We start from the raw sequence: 21,072 nt of genomic DNA, 5'->3' as shown, positions 1-21,072 counted from the left end.
ACAAATTATTTTGAAAGTAGTGATACCCATAATGCATTGCTCTTCGTATCCATAACAAAACTTGAGCTTCCAAACTTCTTCACACCGAATACAAGCAGCCCACGGAGTAACACGGTGACACGTTTGTGAATTATTCTTATCTATAATATCACCTTTAGCAGCAATGTCTTACATGATGCAGTCAAGTCGTGATCCCTATCCTTTCCCCAAACTCCAAAATGACGACAATTTCGTAGGAATGCGGCAAATGCAGGTGAGTTTTAGCAGACATTGCATTGCATTGATACACTTGATATCCCGGGACTTTACCACGCCAATTTATTACCCATAGTATGTACCGTATATTGTAGCTGATGAGTTGTTGGCCAAATCAGGGAAAATGTCATGTTTGTCAGATCGTTGTCAGATTTTCACCTCAATTCACAAAGTAAGCGCTGTAGTGTATGTGTCGCGAATTGTGTATTTGTGCCTGGCTGAATAGAAATAATACTAATAGAAAGGTTATTGATATGGTAATTAGTGGGTATAAACATCTACAAGGTGTCTACACCCTTTTCTAACCATGGATATATTATCCCATAATGATTACATCCATATTCTAACTGTCCATGGTACACATTCCTGTACAAATGCCATGTTGTTCCTGTTAAAAGGCCTAACCAGTGATATGAATATGTTTTCATATAAACAATATAGCAAGAGAGAAAGAGGGGGGGGGGGGGGGGCAGAGACAGAGCGATTATAATATTTGTTGAGTGTTTATTTTTCTTTTATTTATTTATTTATTTACTTTGAATCAGTACTGCTTTAATTCATTATCCTCGAAGAAGATAATATAGAAAATGAAAAGAACTACATGTACAGTAGTTTTTTACATGATATTTTATAGTACATGTATTAGTATTGATATTTCATTGTCATTATTTTGCAGAAACAATCTTATGGTGACCCCACACATTTAGCTCAGCAACAGGATCCTTGGAGTAGACTTAATTCAAAATGTACATTGGCAAGTTCAAGAAGGGAGGTTTATCACTATGACCCAAAGGTACAGAATAAATGTTCTCACAGTTAAAGAGGCACAAACTGAGTTTATACATTTTAATGTAATTTTTACCTCATAGTAACAGAAGTACTCGCGGTATTCTACTTACTGAAGCAAACCTGATATGAAAATAAATGGTCTTATGAGATCATCTATAATAGGTACAAATTATGTTGGAGAAACCCTTACTATGCAATCAACTGATCTAACAATGTTAGAAGACAATTGTAATGTCATAGAAGGCATACATAGACATTAACATTATACTAGGATTGTTTAGTCAAGGTTTTATGCAAGTATTTTCACTTGAATGAAAGGTTAATAAAGTCAGTTTGTGTCCCTTTAAACATAAAAAAGTGATGGTCAGTCATTATTATTCATGGTCATGCATATAATTATTTACCTTGTTCTCAAAATAGTCAATATTTATGACGAGATGTTTGCAACATGCTACAATCTCACTCATCAAAAACAGTAAATTGGGTGATAAAGGTCTGTAGTAGATGGCTCAAAACATCAGACATGTTTTAAATTTATAATACCATTCAATATTTCACTATCCAATACTGAATAGGAAATTGGTTGAGGGCAGTGTTTGTTTTGTACTGGTATATATACATACTGTAATATGATGTCTTGATTGTCAGTGGCAACCAGAGCTGGGAGCTTGTGAAGAACCTGCTAAACTTAGAGATTTACCATCAAATAGAATACAGTATGGAATGTTTTTGTCATGGAATAACAGTGTTATTCACAGGAAATGGTAGTCAAGCCAGTTTGCATTGTTAATTAATAGCTATTGTTTTGAAGACATCATATGATGAAAGTCACCTCTTTCCAAAGGCTGGAGACAAAACTCTATTATATATATATATATCAGAATAAAGAAAAGAAACTGGTTGTACCATACCATAGGAGTCTTTTTTTCCAATGTCTATCATTGTACCATAGACAATGGCGGAATGTACACCTTGCTGTTGTGAATGATTGTGTACATATCATTACTTCCAATATCCGGATTGCTTTGATGTATATTGATATTTCTACTTCTATTTCCACATCTTACATATGTGATTGAAATCATTACACTGACCGTACAGTTACATGTATTCCTTACAGTATAACAACAGATGCATACCATTGACCACATGATTGATACAAAGTACTCCATCTCTGTAGATAGATTAGTGGCATTCACTGATTCAGTCACTATACAACTCACATCTACATCAACAATTTCATATTTACTAAATCTTTTCTTGTTTTCTTTAAGACTAATTGTTTATTTGTCATGTTTTATTTCTACCTAGGCACCACGGGACAGTCTTGACTTTGTTTTAAAATCAAATTATGATCACCATTGTTCATTCCTGTCAACAAAACCAGAAACACTTATTCAAAGAGAAACCAGTGGAACTGATCATGGGTAAGTGATCCAGAGGAGACTTGCTAAGTTACGGATGTATCAAGGGTTACTATTTAGCAAAGGGGGATATGAGAATGGTATGTTGATGATTGACATATGCACAATCTACCAAACTGTCCATTTGTCACACTCTGTCACACAGCTACTTGTTAAAACCTTTGAAGTAGCTACTTTTAAGACATGAATAATGTCATTCATGTCAATTTGTGTACAGAAAACTTTTATTTATTTGAAATGTTAACAACTTGAAAACACTGTCTGTCATACAGTCACTTTTTAACACCTAAAGAGCTATGCTACTCTAAAGACAAATCAAATACGTAATTCTGGTCAGTTTGCATACAGAAACCTCTTTTTCTGTGTTAATAACTTGAAATCAAACAAAATGATTTAAGAGATGTCTGCTATGATTTGGAGTGGCTTGGCCTGGCATGGTGAAGTGAGGTGCTCCATGAATCCATGATGAGGGGAAACAGTATGAAACTGTGAAGACATTGCCACATTCATCCTTAAGCTAATGTCAGATTAGGAGTACACTTTGGTCAAAAGATTTTCAAGCAGAGATTGTAAAACAAAGGATAGTGCAATTAATCCTTATGATATTAATATGATACTGATATTAATTATCCAAGATCTTGGTGTTCAATTATTGGGGTGTGATTTGAAGTGATCAATCTGATTAAAGTCTGATGTGGGGAAAGTGGCTAGATGTCTTTACTTACCTCTGTTTCCATCATTTTGTGTTGTTTGTTTTGATCTGAGTGATTGCCACTTCCCAGAACAAAACAAAAGACACAAAACGATGCAAATAGAGGTAAGTAAAGACATCTAGCCACTTTCACCACATCAGATTTTAATCAGACTGTGATGTGATAAGATCTTGAAAAAAAAAAGATTTCATGTTGTTTTCATTGATGCATGTTATGTAGAACATCTTTGCATGATAAATTTTATATTTTGCAGGGCTGTAATATCTGGTAATTTAGGTGAAGCTAAAGTGTGAGAACTCTGTAATAGAGTAACTATTCAGTCACCTTGACATAATATACTAGTGTATAACAGTTCATGTGGAAACCTGATAAACGGGGGGTGTTGGGGCTGGTTTATACAAATATTGACAACTAAACTCTATATTATTTTATCACAGGCTATCAGCTATATAGTATTATTTAAATGCTACCAAAGATTTATCTGGTAATGACCTTGAACCTAATGAATCAGCCAGACATCTAAATTTCTCTTTGGTCTTTCTTGTAGTCGTATTTTAAAGAACCGAGCCGCCCCGATGTCAACATCAGCTAAAGCAAAGTCTGATGGACCTACAGTAACTGTGGTAGTTGAACCCAAGAGGGAGACTATTGACTGCTTCAAAGGATCCGTTGAGAGTCACCATAGTGCTGCTACAAACCCTGGATATTCACGTAAACACGATGGCGGATTCTACACAACTTAAAAACATAACTGTTCTGATTCTTAGACTAATGGCTATACCTCATTTCACTTAATATACAGGAAAATAGGCAACAAATAAAACCACAGTGAATTTTACAAAATACCAGAAGGTAGTCAGAACTTTCGTGTGCACATTTGCAGTACCAAATAGCTACCACATAAGTGTTCCTTGTAATGGTTGGTAAGTTGGTAAAATGAGAACACCTTATTTTATTACGGGGGGGTCTCCACCCCTATTATCAAACACATTTGAAAATCTTCCTGAATTCCCGCTTCCATCAGGTTCTAAAACCTTAAAACACTATACTCCTAAACATTTTTAATTTTGTGTGTGAATTATGATAAAAAAATTTTAATTGATTTGTCGTCACCTTAGCATAGCTTATATACATCCCACTTACATCAAAGTATTATTTGAAAGCAAAGAAAGAAAAAAGGATAAAATACAAAACCCTCCGATTGATAAGTACATACAGGTGTTCCGTCCAATGTATATTTCAATTCAATATTTTGATATTCATGAGTGGATAGCAGAACAGTTTTGTTTGCTCAAATGGATTTTGGATTTTGAATTTGTTACACACTGCAGTATTCTGTCTCTATGAGTAATGTTAGAGAGTAAGTTTATCACAAAAAGAGTGTATTATTATGCAAGTTTTACCCACTTGCGGGTTTTTTTGGGAGGGGGAATTTTTTGAGAAATTGCAACTTGTAACCCACCACTATAACATTGCTCTGTGGAGAACCGTTCTTGCATTGATACCATGTGAAGTGACTCAGCAGAAGGGTTGTAACTGTAAAAAGTTTCCATCTGAAGTGGTTTCAGCATCGATCAAAATCAGGCAATAATGAAATTTCTATGGTTATAACTCCTTTTATTTTAAACCGTCACATAGATTGATATCAACCACAGAGGGCGCTGTTTCCCAAACCTCTGTATTCAACATCCCTTCCTTATATATATACAGCAATTTAAATCAATCTATGCAGAATGATTTTTTCTGAATGAGTAATTGTGCCGTCCAAATAAAATGACTTACAAAGTTTTGACTTTTAGCAAGGACAGATATGTGAATCTGTTAGAATCATGCAAGACAGTAAGAATATTGTATCCTGCTGTGTCTAACTGTAAAATCAGGACCTGTTGATTAACAAACTGAATGATGTATAACAAGTAATAAAGCGATATTTAAAAGTTATATATCACATATGGAATGTGACTTTATATGTGTGTGTGTGTGTGTGAGAGAGAGAGAGAAAGAGAGCACATGTGCGCGAGAGAGACTGCAAACACAAAGACAGACAGAGACAGAGAGCGAGAGACTACACACACACAGACAGACAGACGGACGAACGGAGAAAGAGCAAGAGAGAATGTGAAAGAAAAGTGTCACTGAAAGTCATTATTGCCAATGGTTACAGAGAATGGCTCAAAATTTGTGAGTTGTCTGTTCAAGCTACATCATTTTTTTTAAATGGAAATCTTTTTATATGTGCCCTTCTAAGAACATGACTGTGCTAGGATAAATTTTGACATCAAGTTCTTTGGTTGTGTTCCTAACAAGACATTGACAATACTGATGGGATTCTAGAACAGCAGTTTTGTACTACTGTAGTACTACTATCATGTGCTGAAAGTTTCAGCTATGTGATGTGTCAAAAATCAATACCATTCATGTCTTTGTACTATATGGCTTTCAAAGATTTAAATTGTGTATTTTGACTGTCCAGCGCCCTCTACGACGATAAAGAAAAAAGAATGACATAAAAGAGAGAAATTATACGATGGCAAGGGATTTATAAAATTTTACTTTACTGCTCATTGTATAAAAAATACAACAACAAAAATAATTACAAAAATTTGTAAAACAAAGTAAATCAAGAAGTTGAGATTACTAAATGGCACTGCCACTTGAATTGGAGAAGAATGTGTTGCTTTACTGGATGTGGAAGTGTTTTATTTACAGGACAAATACAACAAGAAATCAAGCATGGCTTGTGGTGTAGTGATGAACTCTAAACTGAATTAATAACTAAACTAGGAATGTAAAAAACAAAACAAAGACGGTAAACAAGGTAGACATATTTTACATATAATAATGAATACTATAATAAATTCATTTAGAATTTGTAGAGTAAAGCACCTAATTCAAGATGCTGTAATTAAATTAGATTAAATTAAATCAAATTAAAGAAAGTCAAATTATAAGAACACACAGACTGAGTGACACAAGATTTAAAGAAATTTTACTTTTTAAAGACAAAATGTATGAAGTATTAAATTATAATAGATAAAATATTTCAAAACTCGGCTTCAAATATCTTCTCTTGACTGTATCTGTCCTAGTACCAAACTCTGCAGACTACTTTGCACTTAGTGTATACATATTCCCTGCACGTGTTAATTTGGACATTTCGTGATCTTTCACTTTTAATTATTTGATTGCCCTCAGCATGTCAACCTGCGAAAAAACATCAGTGTGTTTGCTTGGATGAAGTGTTTATTCTTTGATACGTTACTGACACTAATTCTTATATTTTGTATGTCTTTGCATGAAGTTTGTCTCATTCCTGCTTATCACAGGCAAGCAAACGCACCGGTATTTTTTCATTGGTTGTACAATAAAAAAATATATTAACAATAACAATGAAATGTATACATACATTAATGTATTTATTGCTCGAATATACACATTATTAAAAAAAATATGATATACATGTGTGTACAGTATATATAATTTTATACGTGTGTATATATATACATGTGTGTATATATGTACACACGTGACACACACACATATACATATCAATATATTCTCATATATATTCTTATTTATGTGTGTGTGTGTGTGTGCGTGCGCATGTGTGAACAGTAACTTGAAATGGGTTGTAACAGTTACAATCACATGAATTAAGGTGCGTTATGGAAGATGTACTTATCTACTAAACGATCTTTCGAGAATGTTAAGAACAGGTAAGGGAGCGTGGTCTCCATCGCTTAGCAGTACAGTTTCTCACGCTGTAAGTATCTCAGGCATATAATTGAACTTCAGTTAAGGTACAACAGTTCTCTGGTACGCATGTCCATCAGATGAAGTGCCTTTTGCTTGCTGACAAACACGTCACGTCACAATCACTCATCATCCCACGTTCCAACCAACCCACCTACCCATCCATCCATTACAACACTATATATCTGCTGGCCCAACACTGCCAGAGTGTTTTAGTTTTGTCTTTGCCTTCATGAAACTGAATGCGCTCAGTACTCTACGTTGTTGTTCCTCAGCCTGTGATTCGCCACTTTCTCCTGCCACTCGTTGCTTAATCAATTTGGATCTTGCATTGCTTCCTACAAGCTGAAGAAAAGGATAACAATCAAATCCTGATTAACATTGTGTTTTCTGTGTCTGTATGTGTCTATCAGTCTCTCTCTCTGTGTGTGTGTCTCTTTAGCGCTGTGTTTGTCTCTCCCCTCTCTAAATGAAGGAATGATTAAAGAAAGAAAGAAAGAAAGAAAGAAAGAAAGAAAGAAAGAAAGAAAGAAAGAAAGAAATGGAGGAAGGAAGGAAACTTTTCAACTAAATGACGCTTGGTTTCTCAATAGATGCCCCTGTCTATCATAGACATTTCCACTGCAATACCATACATTTAGTATGTCAGTCGTTATAAAATCTTACCTTCCACTTGGCCTGTGCTTCTCTCCTTGCCATAGCTTTACTACGCTCACGAAGTTTCACGATAACCAATCCAGGTCCTTTGTCATCGACTTGGTTATCTTCCAACGTCTGCCCTGTTCTACCTCCTTTCTCACTAGGGGGGTATGATTATAATTTGAATTACTTGAACGAAATTCTTTAGATATACATATCATGTTCCCATATTATGAAGAGTACTAATTTATTTCCCCATGTATAAGTTATAGCTGAACATAAATGTTCATAACTCCTAAGTGCTTATCAGTATTACCTTGATAAAACAATCATGAATATTCATATTTTGCTAGTTTTACATATTCCCGAGTGCTCACTCCCATGAGACGATGCGTGTCCATGACAAGGACTTTCATTATTAACAATGACTAGAGAACTGGAGAATAATGAGTTTTTGTTTTTCTCGGCAATCGAGCGTAATGTCAGATATGTAAAATCATGAAATTACTCTGTAGAACCCAAAGTTCACGAAAATACCTTTACTTCCTGCAGCGATGTTTCCCTTTACATTTACTCGAAGATAACGAACATTTCATAATCCTTCCCGGGCCAGTGAAAGTTTCATACGGAGTCCCTCTTTATTGCAACTTACAAGGCACACAGCTCAGTTGCGTCATCGGAAAAGTATGGCCTGGCTTAATTGCGAGAATTAATTTTGATACGAGATTAATATAAAAACACTCACCTTGTACCAAAACTCGTCCCGAATGGTCTGTGTCTTGTTTTTTTCAGCGGTATAACATCGGCATATTGTGATTGTTGTTTCAACATATCACTTTTACTCAGGGCACGTTCTATAACCAATATGATTTTAGCCCACTGTTGGGAAAAAAAGGGTGCAGCATAAATAATAGTGTAATAACAGAAATTATTCTATTTCAATGATATTGCCTTCCAGTTTGAAAATGAAAGATAGCAATAAAATGAAATAAACATATCACTTTTTTTAATTGCGTAGTTGGCGAGTGCACGGCTGAAAAACTACCCTCAGTAAAAGCTTGGTGGTCGACAGGAGTGCAGCGCATATAATATGGCGTGGCAAAAGTTACTGTTACTACAGCACTTGAGTGACTGCAGATTGCATATGTCACGGTGTGCTAACATGCACTCAAGAACATGTAATTCTGATGGAGTCATTCCTATAACACTTACGAAGAGTACTCTTTGAGGTTAAAGAAAGTATGGAGCGAATTCCTTTTCGCTAACTTCAGTAATTGGGCTGATTTGTAGAAAGCTTACCTGACGTAACCACTGCTTTTTCGATTTCTCTTGAATACTTTGAAAGGTGTTGGACATCATAGCTATTAACATGTTGAGTAATAAAATTGGTATAAGAAGACTGAAGGCTACGAAGATAAGTTTGGCCAGTGCTGAAATTCTGGCGTGGTCTAGTTCATCATACTGTGAAAAGAAATAAAATGAAGTAAAAATGTTATATATTTGTAATGATGACGTCACAGTTGTAGTTCAGGCTCCAAATGGCCATGTCGCATAATTAATATGGAAGTAGCGTTCAAAATGAAAGCGAGTCTGTTTGTCATGATCGTCTGCTATTAAATTGCAACCTTAACAATACCACTGCGCATGTATTGTACAGGACAGGTTACCAATCTCGCTTTCAAACCCAAACACGTCTTTTATAGTACGACTGTGTAAAAAGTATTTTGTTCTCGACCAAGATTTCAAATTCCTGAATATTAGCATTCTACAAATGGTATATTTATGTACCTCTAAAATGATTCCTTTTCGGGTGACCCTAAAACGAATGACAACCTGAATGACGGAAAACGAATGACAGCATTTCTAGGTGGTAAACAGTGGAATGACACCCTTTTCTACATTCAGTTAGTTGAATGACACACTCTGCACTGTAGAACCACTGGAATGACAGCCGCCACTCTATAAAATAAGTGGAATGACAGCATTTTTAATGCTTTGGAACTGGAATGACAGCATTTCTAGGTGGTAAACAGTGGAATGACACCCTTTTCTACAATCAGTTAGTTGAATGACACCCTCTGCACTGTAGAACCAGTGGAATGACAGCCGCCACTCTATAAAATAAGTGGAATGACAGCATTTTTAATGCTTTGGAACTGGAATGACAGCATTTCTAGGTGGTAAACAGTGGAATGACACCCTTTTCTACATTCAGTTAGTTGAATGACACACTCTGCACTGTAGAACCAGTGGAATGACAGCCGCCACTCTATAAAATAAGTGGAATGACAGCATTTTTAATGCTTTGGAACTGGAATGACAGCATTTCTAGGTGGTAAACAGTGGAATGACACCATTTTCTAAAATCATTTAGTTGCATGACACACTCTGCTCTCTAAAACCAGTGGAATGACAGCCGCCACTCTATAAAATAAGTGGAATGACAGCATTTTTAATGCTTTGGAACTGGAATGACAGCATTTCTAGGTGGTAAACAGTGGAATGACACCCTTTTCTACAATCAGTTAGTTGAATAACACACTCTGCACTGTAAAACCAGTGGAATGACAGCCGCCACTCTATAAAATAAGTGGAATGGCAGCATTTTTAATGCTTTGGAACTGGAATGACAGCATTTCTAGGTGGTAAACAGTGGAATGACACCCTTTTCTACATTCAGTTAGTTGAATGACACCCTCTGCACTGTAGAACCACTGGAATGACAGCCGCCACTCTATAAAATAAGTGGAATGACAGCATTTTTAATGCTTTGGAACTGGAATGACAGCATTTCTAGGTGGTAAACAGTGGAATGACACCCTTTTCTACAATCAGTTAGTTGAATGACAAACTCTGCACTGTAAAACCAGTGGAATGACAGCCGCCACTCTATAAAATAAGTGGAATGACAGCATTTTCAATGCTTTAGAACTGGAATGACAGCATTTCTAGGTGGTAAACAGTGGAATGACACCCTTTTCTACATTCAGTTAGTTGAATGACACACTCTGCACTGTAGAACCACTGGAATGACAGCCGCCACTCTATAAAATAAGTGGAATGACAGCATTTTTAATGCTTTGGAACTGGAATGACAGCATTTCTAGGTGGTAAACAGTGGAATGACACCCTTTTCTACAATCAGTTAGTTGAATGACACACTCTGCACTGTAGAACCACTGGAATGACAGCCGCCACTCTATAAAATAAGTGGAATGACAGCATTTTCAATGCTTTGGAACTGGAATGACAGCATTTCTAGGTGGTAAACAGTGGAATGACACCCTTTTCTACATTCAGTTAGTTGAATGACACACTCTGCACTGTAGAACCAGTGGAATGACAGCCGCCACTCTATAAAATAAGTGGAATGACAGCATTATTAATGCTTTGGAACTGGAATGACAGCATTTCTAGGTGGTAAACAGTGGAATGACACCCTTTTCTACATTCAGTTAGTTGAATGACACACTCTGCACTGTAAAACCAGTGGAATGACAGCCGCCACTCTATAAAATAAGTGGAATGACAGCATTTTCAATGCTTTAGAACTGGAATGACAGCATTTCTAGGTGGTAAACAGTGGAATGACACCCTTTTCTACAATCAGTTAGTTGAATGACAAACTCTGCACTGTAAAACCAGTGGAATGACAGCCGCCACTCTATAAAATAAGTGGAATGACAGCATTTTTAATGCTTTGGAACTGGAATGACAGAATTTCTAGGTGGTAAACAGTGGAATGACACCCTTTCTACAATCAGTTAGTTGAATGACACCCTATGCACTGTAGAACCACTGGAATGACAGCCGCCACTCTATAAAATAAGTGGAATGACAGCATTTTTAATGCTTTGGAACTGGAATGACAACATTTCTAGGTGGTAAACAGTGGAATGACACCCTTTTCTACAATCAGTTAGTTGAATGACACCCTCTGCACTGTAAAACCAATGGAATGACAGCCGCCACTCTGTAAAATAAGTGGAATGACAGCATTTTCAATGCTTTAGAACTGGAATGACAGCATTTCTAGGTGGTAAACAGTGGAATGACACCCCTTTCAACTAACTGAATGTAGAAAAGGGTGTCATTCCACTGTTTACCACCTAGAAATGCTGTCATTCCAGTTCTAAAGCATTGAAAATGCTGTCATTCCACTTATTTTATAGAGTGGCGGCTGTCATTCCACTGGTTCTACAGTGCAGAGTGTGTCATTCAACTAGCTGATTGTAGAAAAGGGTGTCATTCCACTGTTTACCACCTAGAAATGCTGTCATTCCAGTTCTAAAGCATTGAAAATGCTGTCATTCCACTTATTTTATAGAGTGGCGGCTGTCATTCCACTGGTTTTACAGTGCAGAGTGTGTCATTCAACTAACTGAATGTAGAAAAGGGTGTCATTCCACTGTTTACCACCTAGAAATGCTGTCATTCCAGTTCCAAAGCATTAAAAATGCTGTCATTCCACTTATTTTATAGAGTGGCGGCTGTCATTCCACTGGTTCTACAGTGCAGAGGGTGTCATTCAACTAACTGAATGTAGAAAAGGGTGTCATTCCACTGTTTACCACCTAGAAATGCTGTCATTCCAGTTCTAAAACATTGAAAATGCTGTCATTCCACTTATTTTATAGAGTGGCGGCTGTCATTCCACTGGTTCTACAGTGCAGAGTGTGTCATTCAACTAACTGAATGTAGAAAAGGGTGTCATTCCACTGTTTACCACCTAGAAATGCTGTCATTCCAGTTCTAAAGCATTGAAAATGCTGTCATTCCACTTATTTTATAGAGTGGCGACTGTCATTCCAGTGGTTCTACAGTGCAGAGTGTGTCATTCAACTAGCTGATTGTAGAAAAGGGTGTCATTCCACTGTTTACCACCTAGAAATGCTGTCATTCCAGTTCCAAAGCATTAAAAATGCTGTCATTCCACTTATTTTATAGAGTGGCGGCTGTCATTCCACTGGTTCTACAGTGCAGAGGGTGTCATTCAACTAACTGAATGTAGAAAAGGGTGTCATTCCACTGTTTACCACCTAGAAATGCTGTCATTCCAGTTCTAAAGCATTGAAAATGCTGTCATTCCACTTATTTTATAGAGTGGCGGCTGTCATTCCACTGGTTTTACAGTGCAGAGGGTGTCATTCAACTAACTGAATGTAGAAAAGGGTGTCATTCCACTGTTTACCACCTAGAAATGCTGTCATTCCTTTTCCGTCATTCAGGTTGTCATTCGTTTTAGGGTCACCCTTCCTTTTCTTACTTTACTGAAGCCAATCTCAGTACTCACAGCTCATTTGATAATCTCTACGATTTCAGTTATAAGTTTATGCATGGAGTACTTGATTATAGCTCAGACCACTATAGTGGTCTAAGGTTATAGTAAAGTCCTTACCGGATATTCACCAAACGTCATCATGAACAAAGCCATGTATGTTCCGTGTGCTGTATCAAATGTTGGCTCTTCATCGCTAAAATGTGGATCTAATGAGTCTTCATACAAATAGTACATGACTGGAATTTAATAATACAAACTTAATTAAATGGCGTACTTCATTTATTTACACCGAATTGTCGTGCCTTATTTCACAATACCAAATAATTAGTAGTACGAATCATAGGCATTTGAGATAGCCCCCCCCTCTCTCTCTCTCTCTCTCTCTCTCTCTCTCTCTCTCTCTCTCTCTCTCTCTCTCTCTCTCTCTCTCTCTCTCTCTCTCTCTCTCTCTCTCTCTCTCTCTCTCTCTCTCTCTCTCTCTCTCTCTCTCTCTCTCTCTCTCTCTCTCTCTCTCTCTCTCTCTCTCTCTCTCTCCAACGTATATGCAAGAAGAGAAAGACAAAAATGGGTGGAATGAACCGAATTCATGGCGGGGAATACAAAATTATTTAGGGAGGAAATATTTTAATTTTTGTTTCCGAAACCTCATCCTTAGAGAAGAGGAATACAAACGTTTCCATTCGGACCCCCCCCCCCCCCAACACACACTCACATACACTCAAAATTATTACTCAAAAATGCTCGCAAGCTCATAAACGTTGATGCTAAATATGATACTGAGGGTCACAAAGCGACATCCGACAACTCAATTATTCTAATTCAAAATTCACATACCTGGTGAAAATGTAAACAGAAATACAGAGTAGATAATTCCAGAACGGAGGAGATCACCAGTTATCATCTTGTAAATCATCGTTATCAATGGTCCCATTTTAGTAGACTTTATTCCCCTGTGAAATAAAATCAATCAATCAATCAATCAATCAATCAATCAATCAATCAATCAATCAATCAATCAATCAATCAGTCAGTCAGTCAGTCAGTCAGTCAGTCAGTCAGTCAGTCAGTCAGCCAGCCACAGTCAGTCATGCATCAGTCAATCAGCCAGCCAGTCAGTCAGTCAGTCAGTCAGTCAGTCAGTCAGTACGTCAGTCAGTCAGTCAGTCAGTCAGTCAGTCAGTCAAATAAACTGATATACCATATCCATGTGCTGTTCGGTGACACTGAATGGTTAGACCACAAACAATTCTTTCTTTTTTCTGTACTACATCACACCATACGCGTGGTTAAACAAATGGGTCTTCAGTTTCGCTTTGAAACAATTGGTGATGACGATATCGAGTGGAAGTGAGTTTCAAAGTTTTGGAGCAACTCAGCGTGATTGAACGACACCCGTAGATGACATGTTCGTTGAATGTTGTTAGAACAGAGAATATGACTGTAGAGAAGGGCGTACAGTCAAACACTTCCTAATAGTACAAATTGATTCACGTCACTGGTCGTCAGAGTATATGCGAACGATTTGAAAACACATCTTCAAAATATCTGATAGCGCTCCAATTATATTCTCAAGATTTAGAAATAAAATTATACGAACCTGTAGAAAAACAGCAAATAGGTCCAGGAAGCTGGCACAGCTAGTATAAACAATTTATCTTCAACGTTTGAAAGACCAGCAATTCTCATTGGTAAACAGAGAAATATCAACACACAAGATATCAAATACACCACTTTTGCCGGGACGTCCACCTGTAATAAAAATTAGATATGTTGACATTACTTTTTTTTCTTTCAAAGCTGATGTTGGGTGTATATATAAAGATATTGAATATTGAATTTTACCGAACAGTCGTAATGCTAGACGCTCAGCGGGCGCGATATTTACGATGTTTGAAAGGCGATTGTACCGTTCACTCGGGATATTTCTGTAGCATGAAAAAGTACACACATTTATCCCCCCACGTTAAGGAACTTTGTATACGGAAAAGTGGAACCATGTTTTGGTAATTTCTCGTAAAAGGTAACCCATCCCCGTTCATCATCCGGGATACTGATATTCCGACTTAAGAAACAAAAGAGAAAAGAGACAACTTTCTGATGTTCAAACTTACCAATTTATGCAAATAACCCAGAATACCTTGATGTCGCATTTCCCAAATCTCGAATCCAAACACGACCACGACTCGTATACACAGGATTATCTCACAACAGTAACGAATCTAATAAAGACACGAAAAACACAGTGGCATTATATGAAATTCTACAATGTAACAATAGCATGATACATCATATGAACAATATTTAATTTCAAGAATTACACATAATTGGAACTTACTATACTAACAGCATCTGTACCACCAAGTAAATCCCCAGATGGTCTTGTATACACACATATACTCAAAATTATAATTTGTAAGACTGCCATTACACATCGCCATGTTAATTGACGCTGAAATATGAATAAAAAACAATGATAACCAAGTAGTTAAATATATCAGGTATCTGAACTATAATATAGAAAAATGGTACTATGATTGCCCAAAATATAATATTAGTATTAATATCTGGAATTGTACTTAGACATGGTGGGAACCGTGGTTTTATTCTAATTGATATGTTGTTATGACTTTGGAAAAAATGAGCTTGTCGTGAGAAATGCAGTTGACCCGACCAACTATTACAGTTTGACGAACCAATTGGGAGACATCCAGGAAATCAGGTTATTATTTTAATAAATAAGTTACTGCAAGCGGTCACACGTTCAACCACGTTTGATATTTACACTATATTAAAGAGAGTGATAACATTTACATAACCAAGAAACTTCTACCACTCATTTGTATAATATAGCACATGAAATACAATATGTCTATCTTAATTTGTCTATAGCTTGATTTCGTAGTAAATAAGTCGTACCTTGGCAAAAACGCTCCACTTTTCCTCCAGTAGTCGAAAGATGACCCCACTATTCAGCATTTCAAGATGTTCATCCGTTGAACCATTGACAATCATCATAAGAGCTCCACTCCAATCTAATTCAAAATTGGATTTATATATGTAAAGGCAGTGTAACTCAAAGGCATTTACATGATGTATCTCATATTATACAGTTGCTAGAAGCATCAATTATATCATTCCTATTGCTATTTGAGTACTAGTTCTAATAGATAATTACAAAATCTGTCATTTCTGTAGAAGTAAAACATGAATGAATATCAATATTTACACATTTAGAAATTTTAATGATAGTTACGGAGGGGTGGGGTCGGGGGGGGGGGCTGTCAGAAATAACCATACCGAGAGGTCCGCATGAAAATGTTTTGAGCTGGTCAAGTGAGCAGTTGTACTATAGGCTGTTATGCTGAGTTTACAATGCATTGAGAACAACGTAACCATCTCTACAGGTCAAATTAACGATACAATCTTTCTTTTCAGTGTCTGCTATTTATTTGGTGTAAACAGTAATAGCATACATACAACTACTAAAAGTACTATTATAATATACACATTATTCATTGTCCTTGCTCGAGCTAAACTCTGTATGAGATCTGTATGGAACTACCACCAATTCACTGAAAAGTGTGAGCCTGACTTATCAGCTAAGTCATTAGCACACCCAGTTACAATATAGTAACATGAAATGAACATTTCGTGTATTTGAAAGGTATACTTTTTGTCACAGTGGTAGAACAATAGTTTGGTGTGTGGAGATCTGTGAGGCCCTCTCCCCCTCCCCCACGATATTTAAATTTCGCGTGAGGTTAATTTCCTAGGTTGTGATATACAGTGCCGTTATGCTATGGCGTAACTAATAAAGTAATACTAGAATTCAAATTAGATCACGTGCACCTAGGGTACTGCATATTACCATGTACCATCTACATAAACAGATACAAATATTCAAATTAGATTATTAACATACAGGCTACAACGTAACTAATATATGAATATTCAAATTAGGTCATTTGAATACACGACAAACTTACTGATTTCTCCATTTCGTCCAATAGAATCGACAGCCTGTAGTGGGTAGGCATTACACTGAACGCTTCCATATCTCCAAAACTCTATACAACTGAGTTCCATCATCGCACGGAACATCTCACTTCGGCCTAATTTGCATGCCAATGCCAGTGGTGTCATGTTAACGTTGTTGACGATTTCAGGGTCTGCTGGCATCTTTTGGTGCTTCAAAACATACCCATACATGTCCTATACCATGATCAGTTAAAGTAGAACAACACGAATGAATGAATGAATGAATGAATGAATGAATGAATGAATGAATGAATGAATGAATGAATGAATGAATAAATAAATAAATAAATAAATAAATTGACAAGTCTTGCGAATAACAATACTTTGACAGTTTCGTAGGCCCGTTGTAAGAATGCGAGAAACTTAACACACGCCTGTCTGTCTGTCTGTCTGTCTGTCTGTCTGTATGTATGTATGTATGTATGTATGTATGTATGTATGTATGTATGTATGTATGTATGCATGCATGCATGCATGCATGCATGCATGCATGCATGCATGTATGTATGTATGTATGTATGTATGTATGTATGTATGTATGTATGTATGTATGTATGTAAATTTTCGGCTTTAAGATAAATATAAAAAAAGAACGTACCGGTAAGTTGTGTATCACCATGTGATGTAGGATCGTATTACCAAGTGCATCCTTAGCATTAGGGTCAACAACCCCCAATCTACTACTGTCATGTATAGACATGTGTATCAAGTAATCATAAATTTCTTTGTTTTGCATACAGGCAGCAAACGTCAGTGGATACTCGCCATAGTAGGCGTACCCAAAGTAATTTGTATATCCAGATTTGCTATCTTTTTTGTCTTCAGGTAGAAAGAATTTACCAGTCGCCCTCGCGTCGATCTTGGCGCCGTACGTACCAACCAATAGCTTGACAGCTTCTAGGTCATTGTTAACTATTGCTATGTGTATACAACTTTCACCTACAAAAGAAATATTTATTTGTTTTGTAAGTCAATCATGCATGGGACACTATAGTAGAGAGATGGGGGAGAGGGAGGGAGGGACGGATGGAGGGAGGGAGGAGGGAGGAGGGAGGAATGGAGGGATGGAGGGAGAGAGAGCAGAAATTGAGAAATAGACAGACAAAGAGACAGACAGACACACGCACACACACACACACACACACACACACACACACACACATATATATATATATACGCACAGACAGACAAGCGGACAGACGGATGTCCGAGAATACATACACACGTACGTACATACATACATACATACATACATACACACACACATACATACATACATACATACATACATACATACATACATACATACATACATACATACATACATACATACATACATACATACATACATACATAGGCATAATTTAATTGCCTACACTACAGCTATCCACAGGTCAATTTGGCAGACAAGAACAACCGATATCCTTACCATGATATTCAGCTCCTTCGTAGATGTCGAACACTAATTTGCCGTTCATTTCTAGCATACATTTTGCAATCTCTTTATGTTCTTTTGTGTTATTAAGATAGCATAGATGAAGAGCTGTTTCACCAACCGATCCCCGCCTTGATAGATCCCAACACACTTCATGGTCTTCAATGTTCCTTAACCAACCTTTGTGCTCCCTTTCCAGTTCCTCTAAGAGTTGTTCGTCGGACAAATATGATTTGTTTGGATTCTGTAAAAGTAATTAATGATGTCAATCTTTGTTTGTTTCCCAGAATGCCTTGCCCCAGTATACAGCAGACCTCTTCTTAGACAGTTGTGCCAGAATATCTATAACTCTACTTAAAGAGAAGCTGATGTTGAATTGGCGAAGAAGACTTTTTTGAGTCTCTGAAGCATTATGAAATACCTTTAATTTATATACAGGGTTTGCAAATCGCAGGAGTTTTGTAGAATTGCATACTCGGCTGTTAGACCTAAAAATGGTTTGGTTCTGGTTACCCGATCCCACCTAGTTTTTCACTGCCAACGCTAAAGTATTTTTCGAGACAAAATAAAATAAAATCGCGAAAATCGTGAAGTTTCGTGAGAAATAGTAGATGCAGAAACTGACATCAACTTGAAAGATAATATAAAACTGTTCTTCCAATCTGTAATGTCTGTATATCTGATGAGAAGAAACTAATAACACAGAGACCATAATGGAAAAACAATGGAAAACATAACTACCTGAACTAGACAACACAGAACAACACAACACAACACAACACAACACAACACAACATTAACACAACACAACACAACACAACACAACACAACACAACACAACACAACACAACACAACACAACACAACACAACACAGCACAAAAAAACAAAAAATATCTATCTATCTAACCTACCTATTCTAAAATTGAGCGTAATCGGAATCACACAATTATTTTTACCTTCAATCGGACTGATTCCAATTTTGTGACGATGCGTCCATCTCCGTTGTTATACAGGAAAGGTGATACTTGTTTTCGAATGAAATCTTGCAATGCTGATTTTCCCCCATATCTATAGACCTCAAGTAGTTTTCCAGTGTTCGTTAGATTAACAAGACCGTAGACTTCGTTATTTGCGGCTTCGCTATTTTGCCGTCTCCAATCTTCATCAGGATCCTCGTCAGTAATCAACCTCAGTTGTTTACATCTGGTTGTAAAATTTCCCATGATGACACTGTAGCATTGTGGTGGCGGATTTCTGGAATGAAATATAATGACAATTGAAGTTTTAAAAAGAACGATCTATAAAAAAAGTAATTCAAAATGAATACGTTAATATTTGTAAGGGACAGACTTTATGGTACTTGGTGGTTACTTTAAGGGGGCATAGTCTGTAACTTTATGGGTTTTGATACTTTAAAGGGATACAGCCTGTAACTTTTTAGTTCTTGGTGGTTACTTTAAAGGGGCATAGTCTGTAACGTTATGGTTCTTGGTGGTTACTAGTAATAATAATTTGCTTAATCGAGGTTTTATGTTTAGTATTTTGATTTGAGTAAAACGTTCATAAACTCAACATGTGTCACTTTAAATTACGTACACCAATGGACACCACTTACTGAGTGGAGACCATGATGTAATTATCAACAATACTCATCACCACCTGCCATTGATGACAACGTGGGGAGGATCTGTGAGAAATGGGTCCTTTTCTTTCTGCCATCGGGTTTTAGAAAGGACCTGGTATACTTTTCATGTTAAAATTTAAATAGAGCTTTTATTTAGGGTGTTTAAAGAATAAAATCTGAGGCCTTCTCCACAATAATCGTAAGTAAACATATTGACGACAGGTGAGGCAAGGTTCCAAAATCATAGCAAAACAATGTAACAGCAAATGCTTGACAACGTCAGAATGTACAAGACGTTGGGTTTGGTATGCGAATGGGTTCTCCTTTTCCCGTAACGTTTGGCGGAGTCTCAACGTACGATTACCCATGGACCGGATTGCCTCCCCTCCTCCCCCGGGACTCACACTTATGTTCCATATACCAAAATCTCTATTTTTTATTATATTTTCAATGACTATGTCCTTCTGTATGTGAGGTCGCGTTCCAAATGTTTACTTATTTTACCGTTGAAATAAAAGTAGAGAATCAATACGACCCAATTCATAACAATACATGACGTCCGTGCTGTAATTGAAACCACTTCGTACTCACGGTACTGCGCATGACAAATAACTGTACTCCCGTTTCGTTATGGCAGTACAGTATTTCACATACATCATCCTCGTATAACGTATGCAACGGGTTAGAGATGGGTGAGAGATTGGACAGAGAAATATCGTATCAAAATCATGTGTATCGTCAATAAATATAAACATATATACAGCAATGTATAGGACAAAGAACATCTTGGATTTCGCTTGGTAAACATGCATTGTAAGCTAATAGCATTGATGTAAAGCATCCATGGAGTTAGAATGACATAATATCATAGTGTCAGTACACTCCATTGATTGCTAGACCTGTTATTCGCTGTATGCCTTAGTACTTCGCCATATCTTACGTGGATAGTGTACTTACCAGCGCATACTGCAAATAAGTGTCCCGTATTTACTACACATTTTGATATATATATATACTGTTTTCCACTGGGTTTTTCACTTCCAATAAAATTCTGCTCGTTCTAATACCTCACCTGTTCGCCGTTTGAACGTCACGTTTGTTATGTTAAATGCGTGCCAAG

At 36.8% G+C, this 21,072-nt stretch overlaps 2 protein-coding genes across 2 annotated transcripts; one reads left to right on the top strand and one right to left on the bottom strand.

Annotated features, from left to right (window-relative positions):
* Nucleotides 1–60: 60 nt before the first annotated feature.
* On the top strand, nucleotides 61–5,105 carry LOC144449082 (protein CFAP276-like). The gene is made up of 4 exons (XM_078139504.1): nucleotides 61–253; nucleotides 932–1,048; nucleotides 2,356–2,471; nucleotides 3,729–5,105. The coding sequence occupies exons 1-4, from the start codon at nucleotides 164–166 to the stop codon at nucleotides 3,922–3,924; spliced, it is 519 nt and encodes a 172-aa protein (XP_077995630.1). The 5' UTR covers nucleotides 61–163; the 3' UTR covers nucleotides 3,925–5,105.
* A 2,006-nt stretch (nucleotides 5,106–7,111) lies between these two features.
* On the bottom strand, nucleotides 7,112–18,370 carry LOC144449255 (transient receptor potential cation channel subfamily V member 1-like). Its single transcript, XM_078139768.1, has 12 exons — nucleotides 18,322–18,370; nucleotides 17,491–17,831; nucleotides 16,841–17,066; nucleotides 15,771–15,886; nucleotides 15,190–15,303; nucleotides 14,452–14,603; nucleotides 13,689–13,804; nucleotides 12,972–13,090; nucleotides 8,873–9,034; nucleotides 8,319–8,452; nucleotides 7,601–7,733; nucleotides 7,112–7,279 (listed from the first exon to the last, which is right to left on the bottom strand). Exons 1-12 carry the CDS (start codon nucleotides 18,368–18,370, stop codon nucleotides 7,112–7,114), a joined length of 1,830 nt encoding a protein of 609 aa, XP_077995894.1.
* Nucleotides 18,371–21,072: the final 2,702 nt, after the last annotated feature.

Source organism: Glandiceps talaboti, chromosome 18 (assembly GCF_964340395.1).
Source record: "Glandiceps talaboti chromosome 18, keGlaTala1.1, whole genome shotgun sequence".
Taxonomy (NCBI): Eukaryota; Metazoa; Hemichordata; class Enteropneusta; family Spengelidae; genus Glandiceps; species Glandiceps talaboti.
The sequence above is the reverse complement of the archived record's forward strand: the minus strand, read 5'-3'. Positions and strand labels throughout refer to the sequence as shown.